The 21,601-nt window shown below is 43.0% G+C and overlaps 3 protein-coding genes across 5 annotated transcripts in view; all 3 read left to right on the top strand.

The window, feature by feature from the left end:
• The window catches only part of cop1 (COP1 E3 ubiquitin ligase), a 77,461-nt gene extending 72,114 nt beyond the window's left edge, over nucleotides 1-5,347 (top strand). The window contains exon 20 of the mRNA XM_061838211.1: nucleotides 3,599-5,347. Coding sequence (XP_061694195.1) covers nucleotides 3,599-3,616 — 18 coding nt within the window. The 3' untranslated portion in view covers nucleotides 3,617-5,347. The remainder of the gene's footprint in view (nucleotides 1-3,598) is intronic.
• A 1,188-nt stretch (nucleotides 5,348-6,535) lies between these two features.
• Nucleotides 6,536-16,205, top strand: LOC133511057 (uncharacterized). The gene is made up of 6 exons (XM_061839642.1): nucleotides 6,536-7,417; nucleotides 14,565-14,912; nucleotides 14,993-15,109; nucleotides 15,331-15,516; nucleotides 15,675-15,837; nucleotides 15,977-16,205. Exons 1-6 carry the CDS (start codon nucleotides 7,231-7,233, stop codon nucleotides 16,203-16,205), a joined length of 1,230 nt encoding a protein of 409 aa, XP_061695626.1. The 5' UTR covers nucleotides 6,536-7,230.
• xrn1 (5'-3' exoribonuclease 1) overlaps nucleotides 15,388-21,601 on the top strand; it is a 118,347-nt gene continuing 112,133 nt past the window's right edge. The window contains exon 1 of one of the 3 annotated variants that reach the window (XM_061838204.1): nucleotides 15,388-15,516. Coding sequence is in view for 1 of the 3 variants with exons in the window: in XM_061838203.1 (XP_061694187.1) it covers nucleotides 18,051-18,125 (75 nt within the window). In the remaining 2 variants the exon portion in view is untranslated. Of the gene's footprint in view, nucleotides 15,517-17,870; nucleotides 18,126-21,601 lie in introns of those variants that run through there. The other 2 variants (XR_009797588.1, XM_061838203.1) reach the window with 2 other exon arrangements.

Consider the following 21,601-nt stretch of genomic DNA (forward strand, 5'->3'; position numbering starts at 1 on the left):
AATCCACAGCTTTCCACTTCATGATCGTTAATTGTGCTTTGAAATGCTTGTCTTCGGTACCTATCAAATTTTATATGCACACTGTCTCAAAATATTGGGTCCAAACCCTTACGCGGATCTAAGAACACTACAAAAGTCAACCAGGACAGATGTTTCAGGATGTGTAAAAACTTGAAATTTTATCATTTTCAAGTTTAATGAAAATATATTATTTTGCTCAGATTTAAGATAGAAACACCCCTTTTGTCTTCAAAATGAGAATGAGATTTCTAATAGATGGTACAAAGAATGGTTCTCAAGTGTCCTTCAAATTCTTTTTTTTTTTTTTTAAATCAGTTTATGGAATTACATTTGTGCCACCAGGATTTGAATTAAAAACGGCACTGAAAATTTTATGTTGTATTATTCACATTATTTCAGTGATCACATTTTCAATAGCTGTATTTCAGTATAACTTTTCAATGTTAACAAATTTTCCATATAAAAAAAATTAAACCTTCAAAATTCAAACGCAATATTTTCAGTCTCCTGAGATTCAACTGGGTGCAATTAAATTCAGTGTTAAGAAGGCAGGGATACCTCAGGTCTTAACACTGAACACTTTTAAAGACAAATGTTTGGGCGAGGAGACATAAATATTTTTGGCAGATCACACACGTAACATTTTGATTTGAAATATCACAACATTGAGGTGGATTTTTAAATTGGAACTAAAATTTTCATTTTCCACATTTAAACCAGTGTGTATGCCTCAGTGGAAACAACTGCAAGAAAATAGTAAAGTATTAGAGGTCCCAGCTCTTTAGATTTTCTGTGGGGAGGCTCACTGTCCCAGAGAACTTAGAAGTAAACATTGCACTTCTCACCGCAGCCTTATTGTAATGGTAATTATGTACCCTTACATACATTTGAGTGTGCGTCATTTCACACATTGTTCACACACACACACACATATATAAATAATGTATAACTGAATGTTGTTTTAAGTTTGTTGTACCAGATCATTAAAAAAAAAAAAAAAAACTTCAGTACTTACCAATATTCTCTTAACTTTTGTGAATTGAGTTATGTTCGATACTGGGGAGAGGAGAAATCAGTGCCAGTGTTTCCTCACATGTACTCGTGTCTGATAATCAACTCAAACATATTCAATGTACAATGTGAAGTAGAAAAATAAAAGTCACATTCTTTGCATTTGGGGTGACTGGTTTCAAGCCAGTTTTATTTACAGTGAAGAAAATAAGTATTTGAACACCCTACTATATTCCAAATTCTCCCACTTAGAAATCATGGAGGGGTCTGAAATGTTCATTGTAGGTCCATGTCCACTGTGAAAGAGATAATCTAAAAAGAAAAATCCAGAAATCACATTGTATGAATTTTTAACGATTTGTGTGCTACAGCTATAAATGAGTATTTGAAAACCTATCAGCCAGTATTCTGACCCTCAAAGACCTGTTAGTCCGCCTTTAAAAGTCCACCTCCACTCCATGTATTATCCTGAATCAGATGCACCTGTGTGAGGTCATTAGCTGCATAAAGACACCTGTCCACCCCATACAATCAGTAAGACTGAAATTTGTAACATGGCCAAGACCAAGGAGCTGTCCAAAGAAACTAGAGACAAAATTGTATGACTCCACATGGCTGGAAAGGGCTTCGGAGAAATTGCCAAACAGCTTGGTGAAAAAAGGTCCATTGTTGGAGCAATCATTAGAAAATATAAGATAAACAGGACGGTCAATCTCAATCGGAGTGGAGCCCCATGCAAGATATCACCTCGTGGGGTCTCAATGATCCTTAGAAAGGTGAGGAATCAGCCCAGGAGTACACGACAGGACTTGGTCAATGACCTGCAAAGAGCTGGGACCACCGTTTCCAAGGTGACTGTTGGTAATACACTCATGAATCATGGTTTTAGATCATGCATGGGATGGAAGGTTCCCCTGCTTAAACCAGCACATGTCAAGGTCCGTCTTAAGTTTGCCAATGACCATTCGCATGATACAGAGGAGTCATGGGTGAAAGTTTTGTGGTCAGATGAGACCAAAATTGAACTTTTTGGTCATAAATCCACTTACCGTGTTTGGAGGAAGATGAATGATAAGTTCCATTCCAAGAACATCCCTACTGTGAAGCAGGGGAGGGGTACCATCATGCTTTGGGGGTGTTTTTCTGCACATGGGACAGGACAACTGCACTGTATTAAGGAGAGGATGACTGGGCCCATGTATTATGAGATTTTGGGGAACAACCTCTTTCCCTCAGTCAGAGCATTGAAGATGACCCGAAGCCCACAGCCAGGAAAACCAAGGAGTGGCTCCATAAGAAGCATATCAAGGTTCTGGCATGGCCTAGCCAGTCTCCCGACCTAAACCCAATAGACAATCTTTGGAGGGAGCTGAAAACTCGTTCCTCTCAGCGACAGCCCAGAAACCTGTCATATCTAGAGAAGATCTGTGTGGAGGAGTGGGCCAAAATCCCTCCTGCAGGGTGTGCAAACCTGGTGAACAACTACAGGAAACGTTTGACCTCTGTAATTGCAAACAAAGGCTACTGTATCAAATATTAACAATGGTTTTCTCGGGTGTTCAAATACTTATTTGCAGTTGTATCGCACAAGTAAATCGTTAAAAAATCATACATTGTGATTTCTGGATTTTTCTTTTTAGATTGTCTCTCACAGTGGACATGCAACTACAATGAAAATTTCAGACCGCACCATAATTTCTAAGTGGGAGAACTTAGCAGGGTGTTGAAATACTTATTTTCATCATTGTATATAATGAAGCAGCACAATCCTAAACATTTGGGGCACTTTTAAGTAAACGATTGAATATATTAAACATGATTTGCCCTCTGTAATTTATTTTTAGGTTTTTTTTTTGCAATACCTCATCATGATCCATCCATCTATTTTCTATACTACTTATCCTATTATGGGTTGCAAAAAGGAGTATCATACACCAGCAGACTTCAGGCAAAAAGCAGACTCTCCGTTGGGCTGGTTGCAAGTTAGTCACAGGGCAAATGTAGAGTGACAATACATCCATTCTGATCTCACATTCATACCTTCACTGAATGAGAACTGAACCCATGTTGCCTGCATCAAAGTCAGATGAATGTACCAAAATAGCATCAGTGACCTCTTAAAGATGGAAAAAAAGTCAGACATGCTTCCATCATATTCCCTAAGTTATAGGCTACAAAATAATACCAACAATAGTACATGCAGCTACTCATTTAAATTAATATACTGTATGTCATCTTAATTTAAAGTTGAGCATTTTCTATGTTTATTGGTTACGGAAAAATCTAAACACACACACACATTGGGAAATCTTGAAAAAAAATTGTAACTGCCACCTCAAAGGCGAACATTTCCACCCACATGATCACTTACATGCAATAACTGACTGAATGCCTGAAAGTTCATGTTTCATTAAAGAACATTAAAGACCATGTTATCGGACTAAAGTTACTTGTTCTTACACTTTTATTTTGATTACAGTGGAGTGGATCTTACAACAATGTAATATCTGCTTCGAACCATCAACTGTGGTCATGTTGACATACAATCTGTTTTCTCTTTGCACAGGTACTTGAGCTTGTCTGAAGACCAACACATGAAGATCACATCTTGAGCTGCTTGGTTGACGATCAGTTTGATGGAAGGGAGAGGCCAAGCTGCCTATTGAACTTGTAACGGCCAACGCCCTTGGAGAACTGATATAAATGATTATTTTAATGAGCTGTAGCCTTTTGACAGTAAGATTTTATACTAGGACATCTGTTCCAAGTATAAAACGCTCCCATTTTATAGGGAAAATATTGAGAATAATGGATGAGTACAAAATGGAAAAAAGTACTTTATTTGATTTCTATTCCAGTTATAGCTGATGCAGTAATCCATCTCCATTGTTTTCAGTCAGATCTGTAATTTTATCCATTTTTTAAAACGCTATTGCTCCTGGTGGTACACATCTACCCAAATGCTACCCTTAGTGCCATTTCACCCCCCCCCCCCCCCCCATTGGAAGCTAAAGCACAGGACTAATTGACATGCAAGTTCTTCTTAGTCTTCACATTCAACATTAACTCTTAACCCAGCCGTGAATGGTTTGTCTGATTGATTATGTGGAGTGCTTTCCAAGGTGGAAGAAACCAATCGTAATAAATAAAACTTGAATTTAATTCTGTCAAATACAGTAAATTGTCAGTTGCAGAATGTGAGTTTGACACAAAGAAAGATCAATAGATCATGGAAAGAGGTTGAGAAATGACCACTTTTCTGATGTATCCAAAGGCATGGATCAAACATGTCACATTGAAAGTAGCATTAGTAATACTGTATACTTCTATAGATGAAAACAACTGAGCCCAATTGTGAGTCCAAAAAACTAATAGTTTTTGTAGTGTGGAGAGCAGTCTGCGTAAACATGGACTAAATATGGATCAAAAAGATTTCCTAAACCCTGCTAAGACCTACCTATTTTATGACAAATGAAGAGGTGTTTTCTGTTTGTATAACTAAATAAATTATTTCAAAAGTTTGTTGTACCAGGTCATTAAAAAAAAAAAAAACATCCTCAGTATTTCCCAATAGTTTCATAACTGAGTTTGTTTAAGTGAGTTACGTATGTGTTTACGGCTCGCTTTGTTAATGGGTTCCATATGTTTTTGTTTTGTTTTTTCCCCGGCCTTATTGGAAATGGTAATGTTGAAATTCTTCACTTTTGCCACAGATCAGATTCCTCCGTGTGGGTTTAAACACCAAAACCCTCTGTCAATGTTCATTCAATGTGGATTCTCCCAACAAGAATGCACAGTGAATTGTTTTACCCTCAAGGGATTCATGAAAGATTGACATGTCGCTGCAATTGTTCCAATTAATAGAGGAAAAACAATTACATTTTGATTGTTATGGCATATTCATGTGCAAAATATTGACGTAATTTGTTTGTTCACAAATTCTATGTTTAAGGGAGGTCCAACTTTGGGTCTTAGATCACCACCATGAATATTAAATTAGGAGAGCAATATTTGTGTATATCTTCTAAATTCAACTGGTTTAACAAGAATGTAATCACCAATAAGCAAAGCAAAGCAAATTTATTGGTATAGCGCATTTCATACACAATGTGCTTTACATGATTAAAAGCATTTGAAAACAAAGAGATAAAAACATTTTATATGGCATAAAAACAATAAAAATGACAAACAAAATATTAAATAAATAAATGGGGAAATGCATATACAGTTCCACCAGAAAGTACTCAGTGTTTCACGTTTTCCACATTTTGCTGTTTTAGACTTAGTGTAGCACACAATGCCATGAAAAAAGTATTTGCCCCCTCTGGATTTTTTTTTTTTTTTTTTTTTGCATATCCATCACACACAAATATTTCAAATCATCAAACAAAATTTATGATCACTCAGATAACCCTAGGAAATACCAAATACAGTTTTTAGATGACAATTCAATTCAAGTCACCCAAAAAAATCCAAACCTTTCTGACCTTCTGTGGGTAAAGTAATTGCCTTTCCAACACTTGCTAAATCACAAAGTCACTGAATAACCACAAATTTGGGAAAGGTGAGTTCAATTTCACAAGCAACACCCAAACGTGATTACCACCATACTTGCTGGATCAAGAAATCACTTCAAGTAGTCTTCAAAATAATAGCAATCCATTGTTACTGACTAGATGAATCCACGTTTTCTGTATATATTTTTTTATTGCTACATATCAAACAAGTTACCAGTAAGTGCAGTAGATTCTCAGAAAATCAACAAGATCCACTGTTCATGATATACACACTCTTAAGGCTGTGCAATTGGCCAATTTGTTGAAAGGGGTGTGTTAAAAAATAGTCTGCTGTTGACTTTACAAACTCAAAACTACAGTGGTACCTTGAGATACAAGTTTAATTTGTCCCGTGACTGAGCACTTTTCTGAAGTTGGTTTTATGTCAAAGTGGATTTCACCACTGAAATGAATGTAAATTCCATTAATCTGTTCCAGCCCCCAAAATGTCAGATGATTCCCCCCCCCACATCTCTAAATAAGTGTATTTATTAATAAATATTGTATTGTATAAAAACATAAAAGAAAATGGAAAGAAAGGAACTGCTTTTTTTTTTAAATGAACTTACCTCAGAGACGAGATGACTTTTGGTAACAGAAGATACTGATGGAGAAGGCAGATGGAGGATGATTGTGGAGGAGGTGGTTTCTCACTCACTTTCGCTCAGTCTCTTCTTTGTACTCTACCTCTGAAATTAATTGCAATGTTTGTTTTTCTTTCACTTTTGCTGAACTTATTTTGTATCACTTTACTTAGTGCTTGGCTTAATGTTAGTTTACACTGAATGAACTAGAATGAACTTAATTGCTTCTCTTTATTCAGTTTTGCTTAATTATATTCGGATCTTTTCTCTTGCACAACTTTGTGCTTTTTTTGCAACGCATTCTTCTGTGTCAACAGATGGCCATTTCAAAAAATACGTATCCAAGGACCTTTGTGCCTCTTTTTGACTATTTCTGAAATGTGTAAGGCACGTGTCATTCCACAGCACCAAAGCACGACCAGTTGCAACAATTTCTGGGTATTTCTTAGTCTGAAACTTTCTCCCACATTGCCAAACACTTCCTTTATCTCAGTTGAAGAGGATAACCTCCTCCTCTGTCTCCTTGTCAGAACTCTCACCCCGCACCTCTTATGCTGCTGCATCTGTCGCTCCTTGAATTGTCCCGTTGTCAGCTCCGTAGCTTCAAATTAATTTTCACGCCCTTGGCTGGCATTATCAACTTGGATTCCTTCTGCTTGAAAATCATACATATTCAAATCCACTATCTGTAATGATGTACCCCTTTAAAAGCGGAGAGGGGGGCGTTGTGTGGTGGAGCAGCAACTAATTGTTCAAGCATACCGTGTGTGCTGCCTGAAAGGTTGAATAAGAAGCGACTAAAACTCAGTGGTGACTCCTTTTCTTCATCGCCCTTGACTGTGGGTATTCCAATATGGTTGACGTAGAACAGTCATACTGTAACTCTTTGCCAAGTTGCTCACTCGTACACACTGTTCGTGGTTTTGTATTAATTCACATCCATTAAATGTCATCCTCTTTTCCTCACCGCTTTCCGTAGTAGTTGCTCTCTTGGGCCGAATGGGGAAAATTCACTTGTACTAAAGACAAAATAACAAAATACTATCAGAGCTGCACAAATGGAAAACCGAGTGAAGCTCGAAAAGCTAAGCGGAACCTGTGCGTTTCAGCATCTTAACGATCGCGGCGACGTCTACCAGCAGTCGTTCGAACGTCAAATCCTTCCTCACGAGACAAAGCAGAAAATTATCCCGGCAACTCGTCGTATTTCCAAAAACTCGCATGTAAAGTTAGTCGGGTGTCAAGGTACCACCCTATTTTATCCAAACTTTTTTGTCTCAATCCTTTACAATACTAAACTAATATTTAGTTGTATGACCACTTTTTTTTTTTTTTATTACTGCTTCACATCTGTGTGGCATGGCGTCAACCAACTTGTGGCACCTGTCAGGTGTTATTCCACTCCAAGATTCATTAATGACATTCCACAATCCATTTACATTTCTTGGTTTTGTTTCGGAAACAGCATTTTTGGTGTCACTACAAATTCTCAATTGGATGACGATCCAGGGATTGGGCTGGCCACTCCATGACGTTAACTTTGTTGGTTTGGAACCAAAACTTTGCATGTTGACTAGTGTTTTTGGGGTCATTGTCTTCGGCAACATGACCTCTTGAAGTATTTTGACAGATGCAAACGGATCCATGATCCCTGGTATGCGATAAATAGGCCCAACACTATCGTAAGAGAAACGTGCCCAAATTATGATACTTGCACCAGCACATGTCACTGTCTTCACTGTGTACTGTGGCTTGAATTCAAAATTTGGAGGTAGTCTCACAAACTGTCCCTGGCCCCTCCACCCAAAGAGAACAATTTTACTTCCTTTTTCCCTTTTACAATATGTTCCTCCATTTCTTTTGAGGCCAGTTGATATGCTCTTTGGCAAATTGTAGCCTCAGTTGCACATGCGTTTTTTTCCGGAGAGGGACTTTGCAGGGGATTCTTTGAAATAGATTGGCTTCACACAGACGTCTTCTCACTGTGACGGTACTTCCAAGTAAATCCAGACTGTCTTTGATCATCCTGGAGTTGATTATTGGCTGAGCCATTTTGATGGTTGTCATCCGTTTTCTGCCACGTGTCTCTGGTTTTGCATTCCATTTTAAGGCATTAAAAATCATTTTAGCTGAACAGCCTATAATTTATTGTACCTCTATCAGGTTTGCCCTCTCCAATCAAACATTTAATCAATGTACAGAGTACTTCTGAGCAATGTGATTTAACCATTTTCCTTATTATTTCAAGGAGAAATGCATGTTCAACAAGTGCTGGCTTCATCCTCAAATAGGGCCACCTGATTTTCACAAAATGTATAACCCTTAATGTGTTACATGATGTCACGTACTAAGAAAGCGTAACTAGATTGCCTGAGAGTTGTGTTCTGACCTGAAGTCACCTTGCCTTCTTAACACAGAATTTAGACGTTGAATTTCAGACAGCGAATTCTAGCCAGTTGAATCCCAGGACTCTGAAAATATTGCGTTTGAATTTTAAAGGTTGAAATTTTTCGTGTCGAATTTGTTAACATTGAAAAGTTAAACTGAAATACAGCCATTGAAAATCTGATCACTCTGAAATAATGTGAATTTTACAACATAACATATTCTGTGGCATTTTTAATTCAAATGCTGGTGGCACATTTACTTCCATATTTTTATGAGAAACTACTGCACCTACTAGTAACTTGTTTGACGTGGCAATAAAAAATGAAAATATGAACTGAAAATGTAGATTAATCTTGTCAGTCACACTGGACTCCTATTATTTTGAACACTACTGTAGGTAACCTGACATAAATTAATAAAAAGAATGGATTGGCTTTTTGAAGATGGACATAAATGGTTAGCTGAACATCAACACCACCACGTGTGCAAATGTGCATGTTATTAAGGATGTTTTTTTTTTTAAACTTTCACCAGTGGGATTGTGAGTCCTTTCCATCCATCCATCCATCCATCCATTTTCTACCACTTCTCTGGGTTGGGTCAGTGGGGAAGTAGCTTCAGCAGGGATAGCCAGACTACCCTTTCCCCATCCACGTCTTCCAGAGGGATCCAGAGGCAATCCCAGGACACGCTGGAGAGACTATGTCTCTCGGCTGGCCTGGGTCGTCCCCGGTGTCTCTTTCCAATGGGACATGCCCGGAACACCTCATCAGGGATGCCCCAGGCACCTCATCTGCCTCCTCTCAATGCGAAGGAGCAGCGGTTCGACACTGAGCTCCTCCCGGATGACCAAGCTTCTCACCCTGTCTCTAAGGGAGTGCCTGCAGAGGAAAGTCATTTCAGCCGCTTGTATCGGGGATCTTGTTCTTTCGGTCACAACCTACAGCTCGTGTCAATAAGTGAACAAAGGAACGTAGATCAACTGGTAAATTAAGACCTTTGCCATTTGGCTTAGCTCCCTCTTTACCACAACATTAGCATTACTGCAGACCCTCCACCAACCTGTCTGTCGATCTCCCGCTCCATTCTTCCCTCACTTATGAACAAGACCCCAAGATACTTGAACTCCATCACTTTGGGTAAGATCTCATCCCTGACCCAGAGAGGGGATGCCACCCTTTTCTGACTGAGGACCTTGACTCAAATTTGAAGGTGCTGATTCTCATCATCGCCCCTTCACACTGCGAACTGCTCCAGTGAGAGTTTGAGATCACGGCTTGATGAAGCCAACAGGACTACATCTGCAAAGAGCAGAGATTCGATGCTAGGGCCACCATACCGGACACACGCTACGTCTCGGCTGCGCCTAGAGATTCTGTCCATTAAAGTTAGGAACAAAATCAGTGACAAAGGGCAGCCGTGGTGGAGTCCAACTCTTACCGGAAACGAGTCGGACTTATTGTCGGCAATGCAGTCTAAACTCTGACACCGGGTGAACAGGGACTGAACAGCCTGTACCATGGGGGTTAGGTGCCCCATACTCCTGAAGAACCCCCCCATAAGACTCCCCAAGGGACACGGTCAAACGTTTTCTCCAAGTCCACAAAACACTTGTAGACTGGTTGGGCGAACTCCCATGCACCCTTGAGGATCCTGCCGAGAGTGTAGAGCTGGTCCACGGTTCCACGGCTAGGACCAAAACCACATTGGACCTGCTGAATCCGAGATTCGACTTCCCAATGGACCTTCCTCTCTAGCACCCCTGAATAGACCTTACCAGGGAGGCTGAGGAGAGTAATCCCTCTATAGTGGGAACAGACCCTCCGGTCCCCCTTCTTAAAAAGGGGGACCACCACCCCAGTCTGCCAATCCAAAGGCATGATCCCCGATGTCCATGAGATGTTCCAGAGGTGTGTCAATCAGGACATCTCCACAACATTCAGAGTCTTTAGGAACTCCGGGAGAATCTCATCCACCCCCAGAGTCCTGCCACTGAGGAGCTATAGAAGAGCTCGCCTCAAAGAACCCAGACTCTGCTTCCTCATGGGAAGGCGTGTTGGTGGAATTGAGTTCTTCAAATTAATCAGTTCTCCATGGCCTCACAGATTTCCTCCCATGTGGAACATCATCCACTTGGACTAAATGTCCCCGCCTTCCCCAGAACGTGAGAAAAGTTCTTTCGGGGGTGGCAGTTGAAATTCCTTCTGATGGGAATCTGCTAGCAGTTCCCAGGAGACCCTCACAATACGTTTGGGTTTGCCACGTCGGACCGGCATCTTCCCCACCATCGGCGCCAACTCACCACCAGGTGCTGATGATTTGACAGCTCCGCCCCACTCTTCACCCGAGTGTCGAAGACATGCGGTCGCAAGTCCGATGACACAACCACAAAGTCGATCATCGAACTGCGACCTAGGGTGTCCTGGTGCCAGGTGCACATGTGGTCACTATTATGCCTGAACATGGTGTTTGTTATGGACAATCTGTGATGAGCACAGAAGTCCAGTAACAGAACACCACTTGAGTTCTGATCGGGGGGAGGCGTTCTTTTGAATCACGCCCTTCCAGGTCTCATTGTCATTGCCCACGTGGGCATTGAAGTCCCCCAACAGAATGATGCAGTCCCCAGAGGGAGGGCTCTCCAGCATTCTCTCTAAGGCAGGGGTGCTCAATGCGTTGATCGCAAGGGAGTTTTGGTCGACCGCGAGGCGTGCCACGAGAAAAGGAAAAAAAAAAAGACAGCCATATCGCATGTATGCATGTGCAAACAACGACAGTAAAGGAAAATACGCTAGTCAGTTCCCCCCTATTTTAAGACCTCGCTTAAGAAAGCTTAACAAACATAAGTATGGATGATTTCATACAGAATGAGAGGCGGACTTATTTTTCACAATGTCATTTTCGAAGTACTCGGCCTGAGGTTGTATTCACCCTGAGTCATCAATAGCCATGTACACCTCTTGGGAACTCTGAACAACAAAAAGTTAAAAATTTACATGAAATTCCCTCTACACTACGTGTGTAGTATTATTTACATCTTTTGTCAAAGTCACTTTTGACTAAATGAAGGGATAATAATTAATAAATTCTAACATTCATGGAAAGACTCAAGTAAAATACCAAAAGTTACTTTGTCACTTACATTCAGTATGACCATTTCTTTTTTCTTGTTTTTTTAACTTATTGATTCAAATTGACCAAACAAAGTACAGCTCCATAACCCTGATGACGAATAAGAAAAGTAAATTCAGGTTTCCCTTACCTGGAGGTGGGTCAACAGCAGTTCAGTGTACCCACCCTTTTTGGAGACCTGAGAGAGAGTGCTGGAGAACGCTCCCGCTGGGTACTCTATCATTCTACTGGGGGACTTTAATGCCCACGTGGGCAATGACAGTGAGACCTGGAAGGGCGTGATTGGGAAAAACAGGTCCACCAATCAGAATCCGAGTAGTGTTTTGTTACTTGACTTCTGTTCTCATCACAGATTGTCCATAATGAATACCATGTTCAGGCATAAGGGTGTCTGTCCACCTGCACTTGGCACCAGGACATCCAAGGTCGCATTTCAATGATCGACTTTGTGGCCGTGTCATTGGACTTGCAACTGAATGTCTTGGATACTCTGGTGAAGAGAGGGGTGGAGCTGTGAACTGATCAACACCTGGTGGTGAGTTGGCTCTGATGGTGGGGGAAGATGCCAGTACGACATGGCAGGCCAAAACGTATTGTGAGGGTCTGCTGGGAACGGCGAGCAGATTCCCCTGTCAGAAGGAATTTCAACTCGCACCTCCGAAATAACTTTGCTCACATCCCGGAGGAGGCGGGGGACATTGAGTCTGAGTGGACGATGTTCCGTGCCTCCATTAGTGAGGCGGCCAACTGGAGCTGTGGCCGGAAGTTGGTCGGTGCCTGTCGTGGCGGAAGATGCCCGTCCGATTTGGCAGACCCAAACATAATGAGAGATTCCCCTGTCAGAAGGATTTTCAACTCTTGCCTCTGAACGAATTTTGCCCATGTTCCAGGGCAGCCGGGGGACGTTGAGTCTGAATGGACGATGTTCTGCGCCTCCATTGCTGAGGCGGCTGACTGGAGTAAGGTGGTCGGTGCCTGTCATTGCGGCAACCCCTGAACACGTTGGACACCGAGAAGGATTCCTATTGGGCATTTGTAGCCTGTGGAACTCCCGAGGCAGCTGATGAGCCCTGGTTGACCAAGCGGAATGCAGCTTTGGTGGTCATTGTCACAAAACCTGGGCGTGCGAGGAGTTTGGCGAGGTCATGGAAAATGACTTCAAGACGGCTTTGAGGAAATTGTGATCCACCATCCGGCGTCTCAGGACAGGAAAGTGCACTGTCAACAATGTGTATGCTGAAGATGGTGCACTGGTGACCTCAACTCGGGAAGTTGTGGGTCGGTCGGAAGATTCCGCAATTCCTCCGACATGCCTTCCCATGAGGAAGCAGAGTCTGGGTTCTCTGAGGCAGGCCCTTCTATCGCTGAGGTTGAGGTCACAAAGGTATTTAAAAAGCTCCTCAGTGGCAGGGCTCCCGGGGTGGATGAGATTCGCCCGGAGTTCCTAAAGACTCTGGATGTTGTGGGGCTGTCCTGGTTGACACGCCTCTGCAACATTGCGCGGACAGTGCCCCTGGATTGGCAGACTCGAGTGGTGGTCCCCCTTTTTAAGAAGGGGGACCGTAGGGTGTGTTCCAACCACAAGGGGATCACACTCCTCAGCCTCCCTGGTAAGGTCTGTTCAGGGGTCCTGGAGAGGAGTGTCGGGAACTCGAATCTCAGATTTAGGAGGAGCAATGTGGTTTTCGTCCTGGACGTAAAACAGTGGACCATCTTAACACCCTCTGCAAGATCCTCGAGAGTGCATGGGAGTTTGCCCAACCAGTATACATGTTTTGTTGGGGTTTTGTTCACAAGTGAGAGAAGAATGGAGCAGGAGATAGACAGCCAAATCGGTGCAGCATCTACAGTGATGCGGACATTGTATTGGTCCGTTGTGGTGAAGAGGGAGCTAAGTCGAAAGGTGAAGCTCTCAATTTACCAGTCGGTCTACCCTCACCTATACTCACGAGCTGTGGGTCATGACCGAAAGAACAAAATCACGGATACAAGCAGCCAAAATGAGTTTCGTCGGGAGGGTGTCCGGGCTCTTCCTTCAAGTTAGGGTGAGAAGCTTGGTTGTCCGGGAGGGCCTCACTGTCGATCCTTTTTTTCCTCTGCATTGAAAGGAGCCAGATGAGATGGCTGGGGCATCTGATCCGGATTCCTCACTGACGCCTTCCTGGTGAGGTGTTCCAGGCATGTCCCACTGGAAAGAAACTCTGGGGTTCCCAGGACATGCTGGAGAGACTACTGGCCTGGGATATCCTCTGGATCCCTCCCAAAGAGCTGGATGAAGTGACTGGGGAAGGGGAAGTTTGGTTTTCCCTGCTCAATCTGCTGCCCCCCCAATCTGACATGGAGAAGCAGTAGAAGATAGATGGATGGTCAACATTGGCAAATATGCTTCTACAAGTTAACCATGGAAGAGCCAGCTGCTGACTTATGCGTGCAGAAATGCAAGGGGGCATGTATGGGTCCGAGGGGTGTGAGAGGCAACAATGAAGTGAGGTAACTTTCAAATCTTGCCTGCAGTTTCAAGACTACATACTGCACATTTACATGTGGGTATAACTCCAATTTAAATATGGCATTTATGAAAAGTGTTAAAAACAGAATACTTAGAACACATAAAAGTAACCCTCTTGTGATACTTTGCTTTTATTTGAACATTTTTCCATTCTTACATCTTTTAAAACTACCGGGCATACAAAATACTGTAAGTGACCCGTTTAATCAGCCACTGCTTGTTGCGGACAAACTTCGTCTTCAGTGTAAAATAATTTGCTGATAAAACTTGAGTCCTTGTTACTGCTGCTCCCATTGACTGCTTGTCTAATCCCCGACACTGGACTGAATAAATACGTTTCCCGAACTGTCTCTACGTCTCCAGAGTCGTGCATTTGGGTCCAACCCGATGTTCTGGTCGTGACAGAACGATCTAGCCATAACATGGACCCAGCCGACTCAGGTGCGATCTACAAGTCCTTGCAGATCCAGGGCAGACGTATCGCCAAGCAGGAAGCCGCTCTTCAGGTAACTAATCACCGGTTACAGAAGATGTCTGCTCTGCTGGACTCGTGGTTCACGTCCATGTCCAGTCCTGCCGACGCCAGTCCGCTGACAGCCACCGCCGCCCCAAGCCCAAGTCCATCCGCGCCCGCTCCTCTGCCGGTCCAGGATGCCCAGCGAACTGTGTGCACGCCACTCTCCCGACCCGAGAGGTTCTCCGGAGACACAGGTAATATTAAACCTTTCCTCGTACGATGTAATCTCTATTTTGAATTGCAGCCCTCCGCCTTCCCCTCTGACCGCTCCCAGATAGCCTTCGTGATATCCCACCTGACGGGGAGAGCAGAGGCTTGGGCCACAGCCGAATGGAGGCGCGGTTCCAGTACCTGCTGCACCTGGACCTCCTTTGTGTGTGCAATGACGCAGGTGTTTCAATACGCGTCCCCGGAACGTGAAGCAGCGGCTGCTTAGATTTCACACCGCAGGGACACTGAGTACCTGGCGATGCCTTTTGGACTGACAAATGCACCAGCTGTGTTCCAGAACTTCATCAATGACATCCTACATGAGATGCACAAAATAGGCATGTTTTCGTATATCTTGACAACATACTGATTTTTTTTTTTTTTTTTTTCCCCCGGACGAAGATTCCAATATCAGCCACGTCCAGTCTGTGCTACGGCATGATCTGTACGTGAAGGCAGAGAAGTGCGAATTCCACCGAACCTCCATCTCGTTCCTGAGTTTTGTCCTAGCAGAGGGGGGAAATCCACACGGATCCCGGCAAGGCCAAGGGCGTCTTTCAGTGGCCCACTCCCACGAATCGCAAAGAGGTACAGAGATTCATTGGGTTTGCCAACTTTTATCGTAACTTTATTCGGAATTTTAGCACCATAGCTGCCCCCTTGCATGCACTCACCTCTCCCCGGAAACCCTGTCCTCATCATTGCTGACCCTGATAGGCAGTTTATTGTCGAGGTGGACACATCAGATTCTGGGATAGCGGCGGTCCTCTCTCAGAAGAGTTCCAGGAATGGGAGACTACACCCTTGCGCTTCCCTCTCCAAGAGCCTGATGCCGGCGAAACGAAACTATGGTATCGGAGACCGGGAGTTCCTCGCCGTCAAGACGGCCATGGCAGAGTGGAGACACTGGTAGGAGGGGACTCAGGTCCCGTTCCTAGTGCTAACGGACCATAAACACCTCAAATCTAAAAACCGCCAAGAGGCTGAACACCTGGCAAGCTAGGTGGGCCCTCTTTTTCTTGAGGTTCCACTTCACTATGTCCTACAGGCCGGGGTCCATAAACTGGAAACTCAGTGCGCTGTCGCGCATTTACGAGGGGGAGTGGCGTGAACCCGATCACACCCTGATTCTTCCCGACACCTGCTTTGTGTCAACCTCCACTTGGGAGATCGAGGTTCAAGTGAAAGAAGCACTTAAAGACTCATCCAGTGCGGCACGGTGCCCCGCCAACAGACTGTATGTCGTGCCTCCTCTGAGGGGGAAGGTGATTGACTAGGCCATATGAAGCGCAGTGTGTCACCCGGGCATGGCCAAGACACGGTCGGTGGTTAAACAGCACTTTTGGTGGCCGAACATCAAAAAGACGTCTGAGAATATGTCAATGCGTGCCCGGGTTGTGCTGCCAACAAATCCTCCCGGCAACGGCCCACGGGAGAGCTTCGTCCACTGTTCGTTGCTCGACATCGATGGTTCCACATCTCCCTAGGTTTCGTGACTGGTCTTCCACCTTCACAAGGTCACGTCGCCGTGTTTTCAATAATGGATCAGTTCTCAAAAATGGTTCACTTCATCCCACTGCCGAAAATCCCCTGCACTAAGCATACCGCCGAGCTTCTGTTGGACAAAGTGTTCCAGTACCACGGCTTGCCTACCGACGTGGTGTCGGACAGGATACCCCAATTCGTTTCACGATTTTGGAGGGAGTTTTGCTCACTGATAGGGACCACGGCGAGTGTGTCCTCCTCGTCTGGTTCAGCACCCAGAGTCCAATGGCCAGACCGAACGGGTCAATCAGGACATGGAAACCGGTCTCCGTTGTCTGGCCTCTTGCGACCCCGCCTCATGGCTCATGGAGTCAGCAGCTCGGCTGGGTGGATTAGTCCCACAACTCCCTTCCCTCGGCTTCGACAGGTATGTCGTCCTTCCATGTGCTGCATGGCTACCCACCCTCTCACTTCAGTCTCTAGACAAGGACTCACCGGTGCCATCGGCATTGGCCGTGGTAAGGCGCTATAAGCAGATCTGGGAGCGACCCAGACGAGTTCTCCTACATATGGCGCAGACTTACAAGGGCGCAGCGGACCAGAAGAGGTTGAGGGCACCAACCTATAAAGTTGGACAGCGCAAAAAATATCAAACGTCTCTCAGAGAACTTTGATATTTTTTTGACTTTTCAGTGAATTAAATCTCTTTTTTTGCTCTACTTTGCCAAAAGAAACTAGTTGCTGAGTAAAGACGCACATATTTAAATCAAGTGTTGATCTTTTAAGTCACACCCACACTAATTACAGTACAGAAATACACAGCACATGTCATGCTTAAATCCATTAAGTATTCACATTTAATCAGTCCGGAGTTAGGAAATGTGCTGAAGTGCTATTAGACTTAAAATACTTATTTGCTTATTAATTCTCAACACCGTACATTTCTTTGCCAAGACAATAAATCCTACCACTTTTACCTTACGTTGATGAGTTTTACCACACATATGTAATTTGTGGCAAAGATAATGTCTTATCACTTTGAGCTTATGTTAACCACACGTCACATCAGTTTCTATTAGAAAATTTAAATCTAAATAAAGCTTTTTCTGATTGTTAACCAACAATTTAAATGATTACTGGTGGATGGATGAAATGTCTTCATGGATAAGTTTCCAATGACGTCACCACAATCCCTTAGACCAAACGGATAAATTAACGATAGAAAAAAAAAACTACACGCTTCACCTATCGCCTGCGTTCTCTGACCTCTATTAGACACAAGATGGGGGAATTGGAAACCAAAAAAAAATATCGAGGCTTGGTTGCTAATTTATTCAAATCTTAATTTAGTTTCCTACATTTTAGATGCGTGTACAAGGTCATTATTAGTCGCTGTGTGGATTTGTATTTGTGTGCTTGTATTTTGATGAGCTGTATTTTTTTTTTTTTTTTTTTTTTTTTTTACAACCTCGGAACCAAAGCAGACAACACGGCGTGTTGATTTAGTAGACGTACCACGGACGGCTAGCAAGATAGCGGCCATTGGAAACCAAACTGGTTTCCACTTGCGCAACTAAATTCAACGTACTCTATTAGTTTTGTCTATCAGACAAAAAATATTCAGTGTTACGGTGAATATGGGTGTCCCGAAGTTTTATCGATGGATTTCAGAGCGTTACCCTTGCCTGAGTGAAGTTGTCAAGGAACATCAGGTAAGATAGCTGTGGACTGTGGATACCGATTTATCGATCGTGGCAGCGTTAGCTCAAATAGCAGTTGGCTGTCGGCTGGTTTAGGAACGAGCTGTTTCAGTTCGAATGTAGTTGACTAACTTCAATGGTTTTTAATCAACCATCGATTTACCGCCTACAACTAAGGAACGATGGCTATTGCCCAGATATTGTTAAATAATTTATACCCAAAACAATTATGAGTAGCGCAAATTCAATTGTACGAGTACAGTAACTGCCCATTATTTTGTAATTGTACGAGTACCGTAACTGCACATTATTTTGTAAGTGATAAGTAAACAGCAGAAATTGACGATGTAGATAAATGACGTTTTTATTATTGACGTGAGATTTGTCTAGTTCACAAAGTTACATGACCACACACAACGCCATCTATTGGCTTTCCCTGGGATGGGTATGAACATTAGAAATGCCAGCCTCCACTAATCATGTCTTAATGTAGGAAAGCTCATCGTTACAATGAAAGGATGGTGGATTACTCATTTTGAGACTAACAAACAAAAAACAGCTTCCATGCATTGTACAGTAGTATTTTTATGTTATTGCCCAAATATCGGAATCAGTTTTATTGGCTAAGTATGTAACAATACCCAAGGAATTTGTCTCCCGCATTTGGTGCTGCCCGAGTATGACGTTCATGTTAAGTACAAAGAACAGTATACAGCAATTGACAGCAGAGTTTTTTCTTTTTTTTTGCAAGAACTCAATTGTGCAAAGTTATGCAGGGATGCAGTTTTCTAGCATTTAAAGCAGTGAGAGTGCCCATTAGTGTTATAGTCCAGTACAATGACAATTGTACACGTTTGCAAAGACAATTGTGTGTAAAGACTTCAGTGTGTATCCAAGAGTGTGTGAGGAGTCGTGTGATCGTCTTTCGTTTATAATACTAATACTGATTGGCCCAGCGGTGTGTGACAACAACTACTCAAGGCAGACAACTAACTAGCTGTTCAAGAATTTAACACCTTAATTGCAAGAGGGAAGAAGCTGTTGGAATGCCTGCTAGTTTTGGTTTGCATCAAGTGGTAGCGCCTTCCTGATTAGAGCTGGAAGAGTTGGTGTGGCAGAGCTGATAAGATCCTGCCCGCTTTTGTCCTAGTTCAGGTGGCGTGAAAGATCTCAAGGGTGGGTAGGGTGGTGCCAACAAACAGTTCAGCAGTTTTGATTGTCTGTTGGAGTCAGAGTTTGTCCTTTTTTATGGCGGGCCCAAACCAGACTGTGATGAAGATACACAGTACGAAAAGGATGACAACTGATTACAACTGTCTCAGCAGCTCATGTGTCAGGCTGTGCTTCCTCAGAACTGATGACTTGGTCCAGCTCTAGTGGCTCCTGCATTGCATCATGAAAAGTGAGCCCATCTTCCACCCTCAGCATGTCATCCTTTGTGCCATCTATGGTTTTTGTGAGGAAACATTTTTTGAACCTTAAGAGTCTTGGTTCCTTTTATTCCTCATGATTGTCAGCGCAAAACTCCACAGTGGTAATAGCGCAGCCTCTTGTCCTCCATTCGGCTACAATCTGTAGCACCTCTTCTATTGCGCCAGGTCACTCTCAAAACAAGAGCTCAAACTACTTATAAACGAGTGTAATGGGAACAATAAAAAAGCAAGTATTTTAATTGTGTGCGCCCTCTTTTTTTTTTTTTTTTTTTTTTTTTTTGTATGTAGTTTGAGAACGACTAGACACCATACTCTTCCTCCATCTCTGAGAACTGGGCAACTCTCCCAAGTCTTAAAACTCTTCCATGTGCTTTTCAATGTATTATTTTTCTCCTTCATCTTCCTCCACAATCTCACATTTGATTCAGCCACTTTGAACTGCTGCTCTGCTCCATGGTTGGCCACTTCTTCAGCAGGGATGATGACACTTCTTTTAAAGGCGGCTGCATAACTAGCCCTTTTAGTCGAAATTTTTTTCTTTAAGTTAAAACGAACTCACGAGCAGCCGTTTCTGATGTTTGGTGCAGTAGCAACAAATGGTAAGTTTCTTTCGGCTTGTCCCGTTAGGGGTCAACACAATGTGACATCAGACATGAATGGTCAAATTTGTTTGGCACAGTTTTTCCGCCGGATGCCTTTCCTGACGCCCACCCCTCTTGGGGACTATGCAGTAGCAACAAATATGCTACGCTAACGATCGTAAAATGGCAAACTCCCGCATGCAGGTGAGGAATCTGTTTGCCGGCCCACATTACCACAATACACATAAATACAATACAATGAATGTTTTAAGTGAAGTATTATTGCTAAAAACTGTACAAAATGAATCCGTTCTGGAACTCTTGGCATGAATTTTTCGTACGTAGAAGCAGATTTTACATGTAAATAGCCTAATCTGTTGCAAGCCACCTTACTCCCCCTACCTCACACACACACACCACCAAAAAGAAGCATTCAAAGTACATAATGTAACTAATAATAATTTTAAAAAATCATTTACCTTTATTGTTGGGCGACTTTGTGAAGAGAATGGTGAGTGACAAGCAAAAGGGATTGTGGGGACGAAGGAGGAGGCAAATGTTTGACATCCGAGAGAAAACATACGTATGAATGTATGCACACACAACTTAATTCCACGAAGGTTTCTTGGAGCCCATGTTGACAAAAGATGAATAAACTTGCAAAAAAAAGTTGTACTTTTCCAATGTGCGTTAGCTTGTGACAATGTGGAAAGCGTTTGCGTGATTCAGTGACAGGGAGAGTCCAAGGGAATCCAAAAGCATCAAGGGGAAAGATTGACGTCCCTCTTAGCCAATGGGATGCCAGGAAGATACTACCGCCAGAGCCAAAGGGAGAGTAGCTCTATCGTGCAACACAAACCAAGGTATAAGATGTGCATCATGAGTAAAAATTGACATTACTCCAAGCCATTGGGATGCCAGGAAGATGCTTCGACGATAGCCAATTGGAGAGCAAGTCTATTGCGCCACACAAACCAAGATACAGAATGTTTACCTTCGGTTGAATAAGAGGAATCCAGCGTCAATTTTCCTTTTGTATCCTGAATTTCCTTTGTAACTAGAGAAAACTTTTGCAAGGAGGTGTTTCGTAACCTGAATTTTTTGTTATTAGAGATGTTCGTAATTAAAGGTACCACTGTAATTTGCAATATGGCATTTGTGAGGAGGTATGAAACATTCCATCTGGCTCAGTTAACAACAGATTAAACAGACACTTAAGTTTGCAGAAATATTTATTAGTGGTGTTCAAGTGAAGTTCTGAAAATCCTAAATCCCAGTGAAGTCTGCCAAATACTATGGTTGATGTAACTGCGTCTGCAGTGTTGTTCCATCGCCTGTGCGTGTCTCGAGTAACCTGTTTATTGTCTTAGTTTGCTGGCCTAATTGTCACATTGACGCAGCAGGTAGGAGACTCATTTGTTGTTGAGGTGGCAAGGAGTGGACTGTAATTTAGAACTCTGATGCAGCCCAGGTA

The sequence above is a fragment of the Syngnathoides biaculeatus genome, chromosome 13 (assembly GCF_019802595.1).
Source record: "Syngnathoides biaculeatus isolate LvHL_M chromosome 13, ASM1980259v1, whole genome shotgun sequence".
NCBI lineage: Eukaryota > Metazoa > Chordata > Actinopteri > Syngnathiformes > Syngnathidae > Syngnathoides > Syngnathoides biaculeatus.